Source organism: Batrachochytrium dendrobatidis (genome assembly GCF_000203795.2).
Source record: "Batrachochytrium dendrobatidis JAM81 unplaced genomic scaffold BATDEscaffold_12, whole genome shotgun sequence".
NCBI classification, from domain to species: Eukaryota; Fungi; Chytridiomycota; class Chytridiomycetes; order Rhizophydiales; genus Batrachochytrium; species Batrachochytrium dendrobatidis.
Window position 1 is genome coordinate 659,010 of NW_006281110.1, and position 16,558 is coordinate 675,567.

The following is a 16,558-nucleotide window of genomic DNA, read 5'->3' on the forward strand; positions in this document are numbered from 1 at the left end:
GTGATTGTATTTTCATCTTGATAGGCATTTAAAATATTGCTATCATTTTTTTGATAAAATATATCAGCAATAATTAAACTTTATATTTATGGTCACCAAACTAGAGTTACTTTGCGATATTGCACTTGCAGTTGAAGCGTTTGGAGTTTCCACGCCATCGGATCTATGCATGTATATACCCACTCAGTCACTACTCTATACAAACACGCAAGAAGCGTATTCTAATTCACTTGTAAGAAAGAAGACAACTGGAAGGCCAAAAACAGTTAATCAAATTAAACGTCCAACCCGTTTTGTCAATATCCTCCCAGCACCCATGCAGCTTTGTCTTTCATCTGCCACATCAGATGATGTCAATATCATACCTACACTTTCCAACTCGAGCCAACATTCTAAAACTACATCAGTGACCTCGTTAAACCCATATCCAGCGCTATTGGATACAGCCAGTTCTGCTGAGCACATCACACCAATAAGCGACAAACGACAAACCAGTACCGAACGTGTTCGTGCTCATCGGATTAGAAAGCGAATAAGGATGGAAGAGGCTGCTCAGCGCACCATGTCCCATAATCCATATAACAACATTGCACTTTCGGCAGAAATGATGACTGAAGCAAGGCAGATCTCCATTACAGCTTCCCTTTCCAAATCTCGTCGACACTCATCTATATCTGTATTGCAGTCATCACGCTCAAATGCGTCTCCTATGCGAATTACGCGACGATCGGCTGCCGCTATGGCTATATCGAAATAAAACCGATGATATTTTATAACCAGTTTTCGAATGTCTTCGAAACAGTGCGTGCTTTATCTGCCCAGATTCAAGATTCAAGATGAAATCATTAAATAAAATAGATGATTCACTAGGCTTGTTTTGTTTGTATTCAACTAGCATTCACCATCAGTCTTGACAACCCTAACCCAATAATACAAAATCAAATGTTTCAATATAGTCTCAAAAACGCTATTTTTGGCACGACTTTTTTACTGATATAAAAGCTTATGGTTTTAAATCAATGGACTAGTTGGTGGACTTGTCTGCCAAGTCTGAATTGCCTATCAGTTGTTAATTAGCAATTTATTCTAAATATCATCACTGTTGTATTCACATAATATGAAACATTTGTATTTATTTTGCAGTCACTGCCTCTTTTGCTTTGAAATGAACAATGGACAAGTATTTGTTGCGCTTTCTTGATAAAAATTGGCTTTAATAGGTATTAAAATCAAGCTAATTTTGAACTGGAGTGGTCTCTTTACTTTTGACATTGCCATACATTACACGATCACCAAGTTTGAATCCAGATATTGAATTTGACTGCTGTTAATAAAACTCTAAACGCATCTTTGTAGTTTAAAAATGTGTATGTTCGCGTTCAACAGAAATATCGTCAAGGCAAACCCCAGTAAACTAAAAGTTCCAAAAAACAGTGTTGTCCAGTAAACCTGACACCCATCATTTCACAAGACTGATTGTTTATTATATCGACTCTCTTTTTAGTGTTTCGTTTTGCGTGAATACAGCAGTGAAGTAAACACATTATAATGAGACAGTATATCAAAATGTGCATTAAAACAAAATGCATATTAGTCGCTGAATGGTTGATATAGGCTCCGACCATCACCACATCAATCTACAGCGGTCTACTCCAATCCAAGTATCACGCTTTGAAGCACGTCGAGGATACTTGAATCGGGTTTACTGATTTGATCCACTTTGTTATCCTTGACTTTTCCAGAAGCAAGTTTTTGACCCTTGTGTTTTCTCTTGGTTTCAAACTCACTTTCTTCATCCTTGTTGTCATCATTGGTACAAACATACTCACGCGATTGTAGTTTGGCATCCAATTCAAGTTTATGTTCTGCCAGTCGCAAAATATGCTGCTCGATAGAATTGTCCATAATCAATCGATGCACAGTGACAGCCCGTGTTTGTCCTACACGATGAGCTCGATCTTCAGCCTGTATTTCAACAGCCATTCAAAAAACAATCAGTATATGAAATTCAATCATCAAAAACTCAGCAGCCTAGACTCACTTGAGCGTCGTTATGTGGATTATAGTCGATATCATACATGATGACTACATTCGCACTTGTTAAATTAATACCAACACCGCCGGATTTTGTCGTAAGAAGAAACACGGTAATCTCTGGATCATTGTTGAATTCATCCATCATGCTTTGTCGAATTCCGACAGGTGTAGTTCCATCCAATCGAAGATACTTGATTCCCAGATGCTCCATGACTGGTTCAAGAATATCCAACATGATTACAAATTGACTAAACACAAGTATTTTGTCACCCTATATCATTCAACATTTATATTGCATTAGTGGTGTATTCACACAGATGGAGTAAAATAATGCTTACTTGTGCTCGCATCTCCAGCAACATTGATTTAAGTTTAACAAGTTTACACGAATCCATGATGACCTTGTCTGATAATTTGTGTGGCATTAATGTCTACAATACATTGGAATAAAAGTACTTGTCAGCAAGTAAAGCATGGGTGACTTGGCAAGCGTATCCAATAAAAGTAATCGAGTCTTACTTTATACTTGAGACATAACTGATGGATTTCAAAATCAGACATAATACACATATCCTCCCAGATATACTCGACATTTTTATCACAATGTTCTGGCTCCTACACATTCATAAAAATCAATATCATACTCTAAACCAGTTTATAAGGTATACTTACGCGCATAATTGCTTTGGCCATAATACGAAGCTTTGCATCTGTATATCGACTTCGTACAAGCAAAGGATGATTGGCAACTTTGCGTAAATCCATCAACACGTTCGATAACTGACGATTGGCCAATGATGCTGTTTGATCGGAAGTCTCTGATTTAAGGGGTTTCTCTGCTTTATCCGAGTCAGTAGTCAGTTTGGTCGTATGTGGCACGATAGTTTTTTCAGAAGCTGCAATAGCTTTTTTAGAGCACAAAAGAATATCCTAATATATGCAACATTAGCAATAATTTCAATATTCAAAATTAAAGGCAAAACCGACATTTGCATACTTTATACAGCTGCAATTGCGATGAAACTGGAGTGCACACGTTCAGTACTTTTGTTTTTGGTGGTAAATCACGTAAAACTTGGTCTTTTCGCCTACGAAGAACAAATGGTGTCATGATTTTCTTGGCTCGGTTAATACGCTCATGGCTAAGAGAGGACTCGTCCCCACCGCCCAAGGATTTGAATAAAAAGATGCGTTCAAGCGTTTTTTGGTCAGTAACAAACAATCGTGGCATAACAAATGTCAGTAAAGCCAATAGTTCAAGCAAATTGTTTTGAAGTGGTGTTCCTAATAACATGTGAAATTTGATTGGGATTTGTATGTCAGCATCAAAGCACATGATTACTCGAGTAGCCAAATGAAATTACCAGTAAGGAGCAAACGAAATGGTGCTGAAATTGCCATCAAATGCTTATATCTGTTACTTTCAATATTTTTAACCATGTCTGTGAAATCACAAGGTAATTAGTAAATAGTGTACTAATCAAGACACAGTAAAACCACTCACGTCCTTCATCCAGAATGAGCGACTTGATTCGGATTCTGCGTAAAAATGTACGGTCTTCTTTGGATCCAGTTGCCATACTGTATCTAATTTACTCAACATAAAGCCATTTAAAACCAAAGGCTAATCGACCAGGTTGTGTACACATATCATTTATAAATACATACGTTGTGACAATCACATTGAGTTTGGAATTATTTGTAATGTCTTCTTGCAGCCATCGACGATCAGACAGAGATCCAGAATACGACGCTACACATAGTTTTGGACACCATCGATTCAATTCACGCACCCAGTTTTCTATTCAAATCTAAAGAGTTAAACAGAGAAATCATTGTCGGAAATAACACAGGCGTTGTAATTACCAAGTGTAGACGCAGGAACGACTATCAGATGCGGGCCTCGTTCACCCAAAGTGTACAAATGCGCCAAAAATGCAATCACTTGAGCAGTTTTACCCAATCCCATTTCATCTGCCAAAATTCCTCCCAGTTGCTTCTGATACAGCATCATTAACCAACTCACACCGACAATTTGGTACTGCTTTAGCTGCAATGTAGAAGGAATAATTTTGGGTTGTTTGGTCAAGCATTTGAAACTAGTTGGGTCATTGAGATGTGTAGATGTGTTGGAGATTAAAGGAGTCAAGGTAAAACTATTCGGTTTACGTGTAGAATCGGGCAATTCTTTGGGTTTTTGAGTAGGAAAAAAGCTTTCATCCTCATCCTCATCGTCAATATCCAAAGCACCATCAGTTAAATCTTTTTTTGCAATGAAATGATCAGTTTTGTCCATGTGTGCCATGTCATCATCATGATCAGTCAAAGCACCGTCAACTGAACTAGCATCCCCAGTATGGCTGTCAGTATCTTCTGATAACGCAGCAACTTGAGTCAGTGAAATTTCCCCGTTGGTTTCATCCATCAACGCGGTAGTTTCTAAGAAAGTTCCATCATTCTGTGAAGAGCTGATAGCTGCTGCATTTTGGATCCACCTGGTCATAATCTGTTTGATATCGTTTCCAACAGTCTCGCATCGTTTAATTAACGAGTCGACTTCTTTAAACCCTTCCAAAAGATGTTCGTAGCGATCTACCAGTCGATACAGCTTGCGTTGTGCTTTGCATCCAGTAGAGCAAACTTCACGCAAATGGTCGCCAGAATGAAATGGACGCAAAGAAACAATCATTGAGGATGCTTCTGGCAAGCATTTGAGGGATTCTGTTATATGTTCGACTGTGGCTGAGTTGAAAAACTCGAGCACTTGTATCATGATGGCTGAATCTTGTTCAATATCATCCTCCATCTGAAAATCATGATCAAACTCGGTAGTTTCGTTTGCATTCACATCGTCTTCATCAGCGATTGAAATAGGATCAGAGTCGTACTGAGAAATTGATTTTTTAGAATCTAAATGCGACTCTCCATACGCCACAATCTCATCATCATCAGACAGAGTGATGGGAACGAGTGCTTTGGATTTACTAGTCACGGCTGTAGTAAATTTTGCAACTCCATTTATGGCACCAGTGGTAACTTTTTTCATGTCAGCGTTTAAAATATCATGATCGTCGTCATCATCGTCACATGGCAACGGATTCGTTTTATAAGCGCTGTGATTCAGAGAGGCATAACTAGGTTCCAAATCAATTTTTCGAACCAACTTTCGTCTTTTGACTCCACCTTTTTCTGCAATGGCTTGATCCGAAAAGTCATGGTTTGCTCTTAGCCATGCAGCAGCGTCTTTTATATCTCCATTTACAACATCGAGTGCTTTTTCTAATTCATCAGGGGTAGATTTTGGAAACAATGATGCAAGTTCTTCTATTTTGATGTTATGCGACGATACTTTTTTTGTAGATTTGCCTTGATTTTTCCCAGAATATTTGAACATTGACAGTGAATTCTGAACCTGATTTGGATTGGACAAAGTAGACGCAGTGGGACGAGTATATTGAGCACTAGGGGTATCTGATATAACTGCATTTTTTTTCTCGGAATGCGTATTAATAAATGGCGACGTGTTTTTATAGAGAGAAGACGAGTTTAAAAGTGGATCCGATTTGCGTACTGGCTTGCTGCTGTATGCAAATGATTGTAGAGTGTTTGAAACGTGAACAGGGACACCAACAGGAGCCTTTCCAAACATAAAAGTGGAAATTGGTTTGTAAGAAGTGGGACGAGTAGCAAAAGTAGATTTGGCAGTTGAAGCGACAGAAACAGCAGGAAGTGTATGACTTTTTTTTATCGAATGATTTTTGGAGTTTTTAAGTAAAGGTGTGGTAGGAAGCTGTTGACGACAGTCAAATATGTTTTTAGTTTCATCATGGATTGGACTTGAACAGTTGTACGTATCCGAATTGAGCCCAGACTTTGAATCGTTGCTAGCGTTACGTGTATCAGAACGAGGAACTTGAGATGACAAGGAAAATAGATTTGAAGATTCAGAAAATGCTTGTAAAGATTGAAGAGGTCGAGCAGGATATTTAGACATCACAGATTCGGTGTGTGCGATAATTGGAGAACTTTGTTCGGACACCGACATGACAGCAGATGGAGAGCGTTTCGTGTGAGAGGAAAATGCATTGATTTGATTGACAGAATGATCGACAACATCGAATCTAGTAGTGCTGCTCTGAGAAGATTGGCTCATGTCATCATCGACTCCTAATCTCATCTGAAGCGTTGAAACCAATTTGACTCCATTGTAGATCATCCTGTCTGTCTGTTCCTTTGGTGTGCATGGAATCATATCAATACGATCCGAGACTGTCGATCCTGGTATTAATGGTGAGTCCGGAACTAAAACAGCAGCAGGATTGGCTGCATTGGTAGATCCAGTAGTTGACGGACTAGTTAAAGACCGACCCAGTCTGGAATGAGGTCTGGATTTTTTTGGGGTGAATAGAGACTGATGCAGTCTTTTATTATCACAACTATCAAGTATGCTAGACTCTGTTTTCAAAGCAGGATCTTTGTCAGATAGCTGCTCATTGGAACTATTAGACTGCTGTTTAGTTGCAACCAAAGACATTACTATAGAGTCCAAGTCACTTGCAGTAGTCGAATCACTACTCAAGAGCGGGACTGAAGACTCGGATGTTTTTGTAGAAAGAATACTAGATGGTTCTATATCCTGCAGTGAATTGATGTCTTGCTTTCGACAATTTAAGGCCATATTCATGTAAAGTCGAATATTTTTGTATTTAAATCGACCATTTGGTTGGAAATCGTTCATGATTGAATATTCGTTGTTTTCGTATTAGATTATCAACTCTTTAGTATTTGATACTGTTTGACAAACTCATTCTTTATTACACTCAATCCATCAATAGGATTTATGAATCAACAATATAAAACTCTAATCATCGCGATATGTGTTGAATGGTTGATAAACCATATCTAATCACAGTTGCTTTATGAAATGGAATGTTGTCTGAAATAAAGTGACCGTTTGGGAATGTTGCATGTCATTGTTTAAAAAGACTCGACAACTCTCTTGATCAATCTCCACAAATGCACTTGCAATGTCTCGGTTTTCAAGTGTTGATGATTACAAGTTGTCAAACCATCAATGATTTGATGTGTTTTCATGACAATATATTATACAAAATTTTGAAAAAGTAGAAATTCATAAAAGAACACTTGTTAAAATCACCAAAAACCATTTCTAAGCAATGATTCCAGTAAGACTGAAACCCATCAAACATGACTGATTATCTTGTATTTTAACTTGATGTTCCACTTTACGTGAATATGCAAAAATTGTCGGGACAATATAAACCCAACTTGATCACCAGTTTTCAATAAACAAAACTCATTTCATTCATCCTCATGATATCCTCGCTTACGCATCTCGCCCAACTGGTAACGAGCTGTTTGCAGATCCTTTTCCAATTCCAGAATTTTTACCTGCTGCTCCATCTCTCGCACTTTGGCTTCATGCTTTCCTATCGTCTTTACATCCATTTGAGCCTTGGATTCTGCTGACAATTTAGCCGCCTCTTTGGCTGCTCTGACCAGCAACTTTGTTGCTTCGCGTACTGCTTGAGCTGCTGCTTCTAGTCGGTCTTGCGTTTTACTATACGCAATGGCTTTGACTCGTGCTGCTGCCACAAGTTGTGTTGTCGCAACACCAACTTCTTGCGCTGCTACAACAAGTTGTTCCCACGATTTTGTGCCTTGAACTAACCCATCTGCCATTTCCACCAAATACGTTGTTGCCTGTGCTACAGCTTGTGCTGCTGAAATGAGTCCCTCTGTCCATTTGTTGTTCTTTTTGTAAAATGCTACTAGCGACGATGTGCCCTTTCCTTGTGCCACAATCTCTTGTTGGCTGGCTGTTGCACATCGGATAAGATTGGCAATTGCTGTAGTGATGGCCATGGCTGATTGAAGAATTGCCGAATGAACTTGAAGATCAGGTCCAGATTGTAATGCAAGAAGCTCTTGAAGACGGCGAGCAGCAGCCTCAATCGCTTGTGCTGCTTGTCCCATTTCTCTCTCAACTGCATCACCAAGATCGCCATCACCCAGCTTCCCGTCCAGTTTGGACCCAACACGTTTTTCCATGGATGGTCCTACACGTCCAACTTGTGCTTGGGTAGATCGCGACAACTCAACAATTCGCTCTGGTTGATGTTGAGGTGAAATTGCTCCCATTGCTGTAGACTTGACTTGGTTAAAAAAGTCAATCGTGGCATTTGCACCCATCCGTAGCATCTCGATCACTTCATCGGCTTCTTGGTCTTCGGGAGAATGACGCGCAACTCCTTTTCCGTTATACAACAGCTGCGACACAGACTGAGCCAGCATACTCGATGTACTGATAGCATCTTTTGGATCACCACCGTTGACCAATCGAACAAAACTCACACAAAACTCGCCACAATTTTGCTGAGCTTTTTCTATCAATGTCAACACATATTCTGCAGTAGCAGACTGGTTTCCTTCATGCGCTGCACTTTCAAGCTCATACACAGACTCCATGACAGTGGTACTGCATGTTTGCAGTACATTGTCCATCATTTGATACAGTAACATTCGGTGCTCATTGCGCAATTTTCCAATCTCATCGTCTCGTGTAAGAAGCCCTTGTTGACTTTGCTGCTGGTGTTGAGAAAGAACCAACAAGGCTTGATCCAACCCAGCCTGTAACACCGATACCTCTTCTTCATTGGCCATCTTGTTACGTTCAACCGTGACAAGAAGATCATCAAGCCTCTGGCGCATCTCTTCTGCTTCAAGCTGTTTAGCACGAATAATGTTTTCCAATTGAGTTTGTTCTGCAGTAAACCGGGCAACAAGGGACTGCACTTCAGCTCCTTTGGATAAGGATATGTCAGTAAGAGCAGCTTTATTTTCTTGGATTTCGCGGCGAAGACGAGAAATTTCCTCTTCGTACTGGACACGAATACGATCTGTATCGCCCTTGAGTCGGTTGCGCTCAATTACCACCTCGGTAAGTTCATTCGATTTTGCCTAAAGTATGCATCATATTTAAAGAATTATAGACGTCAAAACCAAAATCATAAAACCGTTTGTTGAGTAGAATCAACAATTGTTACAAGGCTCAATTTACAACCCTATTCACATAAGATGGAACACTAGAGTGTCGAAATACAATAAACAGCCAGTCTCGTAAAGTAATGAGTGCCAATTCATTGGACAACACTATCCTCTAGACTTTTTAGTTGATTGATCTTTTTCATGATAATTGCACAATACATGATTACCAAAAGAGGAAAAGAGATGGTTTGTGTTCATCAAAGTCAAAGTGTAGCAGAAACATACAACAAATATTCAATCATTGCTTATTCCAAAGCAAAGAATGATTGCAAAATACAAGGGTTTCATTTCATGTCAATACGATAGTAATATTACCTTTAGTTCAGCCTTGACCTTTTCGCTTTCACGACGAGCCTCATCAGTGATTTTTCCACCTGCATCTTTAAAAGTTTTAAATCTCTGAAGCAAATCTAGATGCTCTTTTCTCAACTGAGCATATAGCTTTGCCAAAGCCTCGTACTTTTGCTTCCACTGGGCATTTTCTTCGTTTAGTCTTTGAATGGTAGAATCTTTTCCAGATCCGGCAGTGTTTGTTAGATTCAACTGAGCAATTTGTTGCTCGAGCATGGCAACACGCTGACTGTACTGATCAGCCATCTGACGATCTTGTATATGTTGATTTTTAAAGTACTCGAGTTGGGAATGAGCATCCAGCAGTCTGGACTGTTGCATCTGCTGCTCTTGTGCTTGCATCATTTGAACACGTAAACGTTCTTGTTCCTGTTGTTGTTGCTGCAAACGAAGCATCTCTTGCTGGCGTAAAAGCTCTTGCTGCTGCTGAAGCTCATTCTGTTGACGATGTTGAAGATCCAATGCATCTTGCTCTTCCTCCATCATTTTACGACGAAGTTCATCTTCTTGTTGCTGACGAAGACGGGCTTCAGCAGCCTCGCGCTCGCGTTTAGCGGCATCATCATTGGAGTTTGTTTTTCGAGGCTGTTGAGTAGGTTTACCACTTGCAAGAAAATCGTGTGGTTCGTGGGATAGCTTGGGCACAGAGATTAAAGATGTGAGATACTTTAAACCAGAGCAGTCGTCGTAGAATTGAAGCAAACCGTAATGACTACGTTTGAATTTATCCCTCAAAGGACCAAGAACTTCGACAGATCCAATAACTAAGCCATGTGTATAGTAGATAAAAATGGATTAGTCAAGACTAGTAGGACATTATGAAATATCATTCAAAATCAACACACATACTTTGGTGCATTGCAGTCATCATGCTTAAAATAAATTGATAAATGCCAAAACTCTCTTCAACAAGCGGAACCAAGGCAGCAATACGGGCTTCATTTTGACCCATGGAACGCAAGTTTACAAATATTTGTTTTTGAAACATGTCAATCTGATCAAGAAGTCCGAGTAGCTCACTAATGGTCTCGAATCTATAGTTGGATCATAAAAGATTGAAATGAGTCGAGAGTAGAACACTATAGAAAGGATTAAAACATACCCTTCATTGGGATCGTCGATTCCTCGGAGAGTGACATACTCTTCGTAGTCAAAATTACCACTGAATTCGGGATGAATTGAGTGAAACTGCAGCTTATTCTGTAGATATGATACATATCCAGAAATCAATGTGCCATAACCTTTATTGTAACCCAAACCAGGATAAGATTTGAATGAGTCAAAACAGAATTAAACAAGCAAAACATTCAAGATTACCTCTACTGTTGCCAGCAGACATGCGAGCAATTTGGTCTAGCCAACGATTTTCGTTGATGCCATCTTTCAATGCCTAGAAACGAATCAAGATTAAACAAGGATGAGCATGCAGACAAATTAAACTTGATTATTAATACAGATTCATGAAGACTACAAGTCGACAACAGTCGACTTGTAATCCTTTATCCAGTGTACTCAAGGGTTCCAGGACAACATATACAGTTGATAATATACCATTGGATGACCCTGACGAATAACCTTGTGTATAGTAATAAGACACTTGAAAATAACTATCTCATCAGCCATCAGAGGATATGTCTTGACAGCAGTCCAGAAACTACCCGAACCTTTGACATCCCAAGTGTAGAGGATGCAAGCACGGACATGTTTTTGCTTGGGAGCAGACTCATCAATAGAAAGAGCCTTTTTAATAGCTACAGCCAGCTCTTCTTCTGCCTTTGGGTTGGCAGTATAATAACTAGAGCGACCCGACCCACTCATCTCTGTCAACTAGTTGATTGAAATCAAAGGAAGTTGGCAAGATCGACCTGACAACTGCTTCAACCCATTTCCATGCTGAGTTTAGACCATGATTCAATACACTCGATTCTTATCAATCCATCACAGCTTTAATGCTAGCTTTAATGCTAGTTTTAATGACTTTAATGATGGTGTCGTATCGATCCTCTCAAACATTAGACGCGATGCACTCATTCATGATCAAGATGGTGAGCATCAACTGCAGCCAATCCAAAGCAGAATCTAATTACAAAACTGATTCAAGTCTTGTAGAATATATCGATAGTATTCAACTTGTGTTACAAGATTAGACTTTTTACTGTTCTCATGGTCAACTAAACTCGTCTTTTTTTTTCATCATAATCCATACTTGTTTAATTACCAATATTAATCTAAGCAATTGGTCGTGATCCAACACTTGAATCGCATCTGCTCTACAACTTGCCAAGTCTACCAAAACTTGAAATAAAAGCAACTCGAGTGTGAATTCAAGATTGTCCTGACCGGCTTTAACCAATACCATTCATTCGTTGGGTTATCACAACCTTGTTTGCTAACCCTGTTTATTCGCATTCAACTTATTTTATCATATCCAAAAAGTACTCCCTGATAGTAACTCTTCCTATTCGATTCCCAGTTTCCTTTAAAACATTATATTTAGTATTCTCTACTAAATACATCTGACCTTGAATTCAACTCAACTACTGACTGTCGTCCGTTTACCCAATGAGCACTGCACTTCCATTCTCTTTTAAAAACGAAGATGCGGCTGAATACCAAGGGTTAATGCGTCCGTCTTCTCCCGTTCTTAACCAACCCAATGCATCTCAAATCGCTTTGACAACTGCTTATATAAACCACAAAAAGCCATATCCAGATTCTACCATACAATCTGTGACTATGATGGCAAATCATATTTCTAATCTCCGCCCATCACAACACGTCCTCACTCAAGATACACTGCAGTGGTCCACTCAGTCCAACCACCCCGCCATGGTTTCTCATGCTACATCTCCAAAAACTGCCGACTCGGTTCAGCCATGTCTCGATACAATAGACTCTAGCAGCTTTCGTGTACTGTGTGCTAATACACCTACCAAGTCCTTGAATTCAGCATTGAATCCAACCGACTTCATACCTACTTTGAATCAACACCTTGAACTCGAGCAATGCACGCGAGAACTAAACCAAGATAGTCTGAAAGTCATGGGTTGTAACACCTTTGTTGACTCTCAATCTACGTTGATGTTTCCTTGTTCCATCTCAAGGTAACCTTTTATGCATGCACAAGTATCGTCAGACATGCTACACATTTGACCAAAAGGCTAATTTAACCTTTTGATGATGTGTCGTTGCAAATTCTTATGCACTCATGTTTTAATGCATCAGGTGGAAAAATCATCCGGCCCTGGGATTGAATTCAACTACAATAATGGACCAAGAATCGCAATCCAAATATCCTTCCGAATCACTCATGTCATTGTCAAAACCAACAGCTACTGTAATAGACAATTGTAACTCGGCATTTACAATATCTATTGACGATGGTAGTGACGAAATCCTGCAAGCTAAACCAGGAACCTTACCTTTAAAATCTAATTGGCATTTAGGGTGTGTGGTGCCAAATTCAAGTGTGGTTACAGACCAATACCCACTCACACCAACTTCGATTGAACTGGAATCATCACAAATTCCAGTTCCAAGTGACGCAGATGCACTTTCTTCTGAACAGGGCCAGTCTGCACTGATCCAGTCGGCACAAGAAACTTTAGAACCCAACACAACGCAACCGCTATTGTGGCGATCATCAACCCTGACACCATCTGCTAGGGTAAAGAGTGAATCAAAAAAAAATCGCAAGTTTTGGACACGCTGTCGCAATACTAATCCTACTCATTCCAACCATCTTGTCACTTTGCAGCCAGCATTCCTGTCTTCAAAAAACTTGGTTTCTTATGGAATGTTGATTGTGCTGGGTCCAACACGTAATATAACCTCCAGTGACACAGCACCGCCTCAATCAGTAGTGACTCTTTCACCCAGAGATATACCCAATGGTATCATGATAGATTACACACTTCAACAAACCCAGGCGCATACACAGCGCCGACATAGTACAACTACTGTGGAAAGCTCACATAAATTAGATTCACAACTGACTGAAAAAATAGGCAAGGCTGTTCGAGGCGCTGTAGATTTACTGTGTCGTCGTACAACTGTAACCTCACCTCCTGTCCGACCAGAATCAGATGAATCCACTCAACTCAAGTTTGTGGATGCATTCAAACCAGTCGGGACTGTCTCGTTTGTTGGAAGTATAGATGTAAAGTACGATTGCTTTCCATCCACAACAACTGATATGTACCAATTTGGGTTAGACATGAATCAGTCTGGAGCCGACTTTGTTGTATGTGCTTCTCAGTTTTCACCAACAGGAACTACTAAACATACCGATAAAAAAAAGACGGCTGCTTTGAATTTACGAGGAATACCGGCTGTACGCAAGGGATCAAGAAGTCGCACAAGTCGTCAAAGTGGGATGGTATCTTTGAGTACAAAACCAAGTATGGATAAAGTTGAAAAAGATAAAGAAGGGTTTCCCATGCGTATCGTGTGTTCAAGACAGGATCTTGCGGATGCTAGACTATACGCAGGCATGTTTGATTCAACCCGATCGATTGTCTGTACTGATACAGCATTGATGTGGAGCGTTGCTTCACATACAACACAAACATCTCATTATGCATGCAAGCAGGAGGGTTCTGATTCCATTTATGATGCATTTCCAACTGGTTCAAGTGTGCTTCTCTGGCGTCCAATTCGATCCAAAGAAGGGATAATTATTGGTGGCAAATGGATGGAAATATCCATCATGGGGAATGCATTTCAATTACGTTCCGATTCAAAAGTGCGTGGAGCACCCATGACTGTATCTGATTTCCCCGATATAAAAGATGCCACTACACAGCTCAACCAGCTAATTGACGGATGCATCATTTATTGCGAATCGACATCATTTCTTTGGCGAAGTCCTCACACCACCACTCATGGATATACAAAAAAAGTGGATTTTACCGCTCTCACCACAAACGACATGCTCGACCAAGTCAAACAGTTTTCCAATGGGTTAGTATGTCCCATCACATTGGATTCCATTCCTACCTCACATATTGCTGTTCCAATCCGCGAACCATCTGTTATGCGGTACAATATATGGTGGTTGATACGTCGTATGCGATGGCTAGATCTTCTTCGCTGTCGCAACTTTAAGCGACAATCTATGATGGATATAAGAGCTCGATCCACCCACTTGAACGAATCTTCGTTAGTGCTGGAAGGACAACCTTTTACGGCTGCGAAATGGGATGATGTCACTGACACATACATGAATCGGCCATGGTGTTTTTCTCAATGTGGTCATGTTTTTTCTTTATATGATCATACCATGATGCAGCCCAACTATACTTCTGCATGCTCAGTTTGCAGAAGTGAGGGTGGCTTTATGCCACTAACGCTTGGATTGATTCCAGGTATTGTTATGGGAAACATCACACATGCCATCTCACCCTGTGGGCACATGCTCGATACCGAAATGGCATCACTGTGTACAGGACGAGCAGGTGTAAGATTTCCTTTCAAAGGAGACTCTATTCCACTTCATGATCGCTACACGAACGTGACTGTATTGGAAAGGGAAAATTGGATCGAGTCTGTCATGGACAATGTTGAAGGACTTTCTGAATCCATATATACACTATTGTCAGATCCAGCCCAACACACTTCCAATTGGACCCATCGTTGTCCCTTTTGCTTCTCGCACATCTCATCAGTATGTAAGCTTTATTTCCAAAACGACCCATGGGAGTAATGCTGGGTCCCCTTGCAAATGATAACATGCTTACCAGTCGATTGGATCAACACTTTCCAAAATCATCTATTTTGGAGAATTGCCATGGTTTAACCATCGCCCCTTGTCATGCTGAATTGATCGTCTTATTCCAATAAACATTGATGAATATATCATGTCTAATACTGTGATGGGTTTATCTGACATGACAATCCACTCTAACCCCAATTTAAAATGAACAACACACGTTTATCACACCTATTCTACTATATCGAGTAATCAACCCAACTAAAACAGCGCAACTTGATATGCATAAAAAGTAATTTAAAAAATAATATATTTTAAAAAGGATCTAACTAAGGGTTTGATTAAATAAATGGAAAGGGTTGCGAAAAGATGTGTACAAATAAGCATAAAATGATGCATTTTACGTGAATACGGCTTTCAAATCAACCTTGTAATAGCAATATGTAGAGGTTAGAGTCCTTGAGGATAACCAGCGAGTCCTTCAGTAGGGATAGCTTCAAAATCCATAGCAAATGGCATTGTTCCGATTGTAGTGGTCATGGCACACGACCAAAGAGTACTTGTTTGAGTAGTAGTGACTGTCATGACGGGTGCTGAACACGACGTGGTTGAAGAAGATGCTGGGGTAGAAGCTGTGGGAGAAGGTTCAAGACACTGAGGTCTCATTTCTGCATTACATTGGAAATGAGAGTTGCATTGGGTCCGACAAATCATATCGTATGAGCATTGGAAAGCACGGCATTGTGGAGTGTCATTGGCCTGGCAGTTCACTTCAGTTTGAATCCAATTGGCTTGGCAAAGTGCAAGACAATTTGTGCATGCTAAACATTTAATTCATGGTCAATGATCATTTTTGTGTGGCGTTGTGACGACATTATCATTTTTTAGTAAATTATTAACTCACCTACGGGATCAGCTTGAGCAAGAGCGGGAGAAACGAGTGCCCATAATAGCATCATTGTAGGAAAAATCTTGGTAGCAGAAGAAAACATGTTATGAAAATATGGAGAGTGTATGTGTATAGGTGTATATCTAAAATCTAGTTCCGAATAAAGGTTCTAGATGTAAAGCTTCAATCTGGTAAATTCGAGGCAGGAAGATCTGATTCAATACTCGAGTCAATAGTATGGAAATAAAATGGATTGAGCAAGGTGATGCTAGATTAATAAAATATGCAATAAGGCAGTATAGCTCGAGGTGTAGGATGACGAGTACTTCATGTGGAGAAACATGAGGCTATTTATGAGAAATTATAACTAGTTTTTGATTGGACCCAGATGTTATCCATTCTCCGCACAGATAAACATCATCAACTAGCTTATGAGTCGTACTGGAATATCCAACATGGCTTGTGTATTTTCTTTGCCATTCGATGCAATATGTGGCCATGCC

The 16,558-nt window shown here is 39.9% G+C and overlaps 5 protein-coding genes across 5 annotated transcripts; 2 read left to right on the top strand and 3 right to left on the bottom strand.

The window, feature by feature from the left end:
- Window positions 1–88: 88 nt before the first annotated feature.
- Window positions 89–757, top strand: BATDEDRAFT_27262 (uncharacterized protein; the record flags this gene model as incomplete). The annotated part of the gene is made up of 1 exon (XM_006681360.1): window positions 89–757. One exon carries the CDS (start codon window positions 89–91, stop codon window positions 755–757), a length of 669 nt encoding a protein of 222 aa, XP_006681423.1.
- Window positions 758–1,465: 708 nt separating this feature from the next.
- Window positions 1,466–4,810, bottom strand: BATDEDRAFT_20594 (uncharacterized protein; the record flags this gene model as incomplete). The annotated part of the gene is made up of 11 exons (XM_006681292.1): window positions 1,466–1,965; window positions 2,042–2,308; window positions 2,376–2,468; window positions 2,557–2,652; window positions 2,710–2,967; window positions 3,035–3,321; window positions 3,402–3,479; window positions 3,542–3,624; window positions 3,706–3,838; window positions 3,904–4,136; window positions 4,467–4,810. The coding sequence occupies 11 exons, from the start codon at window positions 4,808–4,810 to the stop codon at window positions 1,648–1,650; spliced, it is 2,190 nt and encodes a 729-aa protein (XP_006681355.1). The 3' UTR covers window positions 1,466–1,647.
- A 2,531-nt stretch (window positions 4,811–7,341) lies between these two features.
- BATDEDRAFT_20599 (uncharacterized protein) lies at window positions 7,342–11,274 on the bottom strand (the record flags this gene model as incomplete). Its single annotated transcript, XM_006681293.1, has 6 exons — window positions 7,342–9,018; window positions 9,421–10,220; window positions 10,306–10,490; window positions 10,559–10,697; window positions 10,774–10,846; window positions 11,008–11,274. The coding sequence occupies 6 exons, from the start codon at window positions 11,272–11,274 to the stop codon at window positions 7,360–7,362; spliced, it is 3,123 nt and encodes a 1,040-aa protein (XP_006681356.1). The 3' UTR covers window positions 7,342–7,359.
- Window positions 11,275–14,648: 3,374 nt separating this feature from the next.
- BATDEDRAFT_37359 (uncharacterized protein) lies at window positions 14,649–15,320 on the top strand. The gene has a single exon (XM_006681415.1). It carries the CDS (start codon window positions 14,678–14,680, stop codon window positions 15,158–15,160), a length of 483 nt encoding a protein of 160 aa, XP_006681478.1. The 5' UTR covers window positions 14,649–14,677; the 3' UTR covers window positions 15,161–15,320.
- A 296-nt stretch (window positions 15,321–15,616) lies between these two features.
- Window positions 15,617–16,158, bottom strand: BATDEDRAFT_91180 (uncharacterized protein; the record flags this gene model as incomplete). The annotated part of the gene is made up of 2 exons (XM_006681502.1): window positions 15,617–15,987; window positions 16,071–16,158. The coding sequence occupies 2 exons, from the start codon at window positions 16,156–16,158 to the stop codon at window positions 15,617–15,619; spliced, it is 459 nt and encodes a 152-aa protein (XP_006681565.1).
- Between the last annotated feature and the right edge of the window lie 400 nt (window positions 16,159–16,558).

Excerpts from the sequence above, each read along its gene's own strand:
- BATDEDRAFT_37359 (XM_006681415.1), top strand. The coding sequence starts at position 14,678 with ATGAATCGGCCATGGTGTTTTTCTCAATGTGGTCATGTTTTTTCTTTA.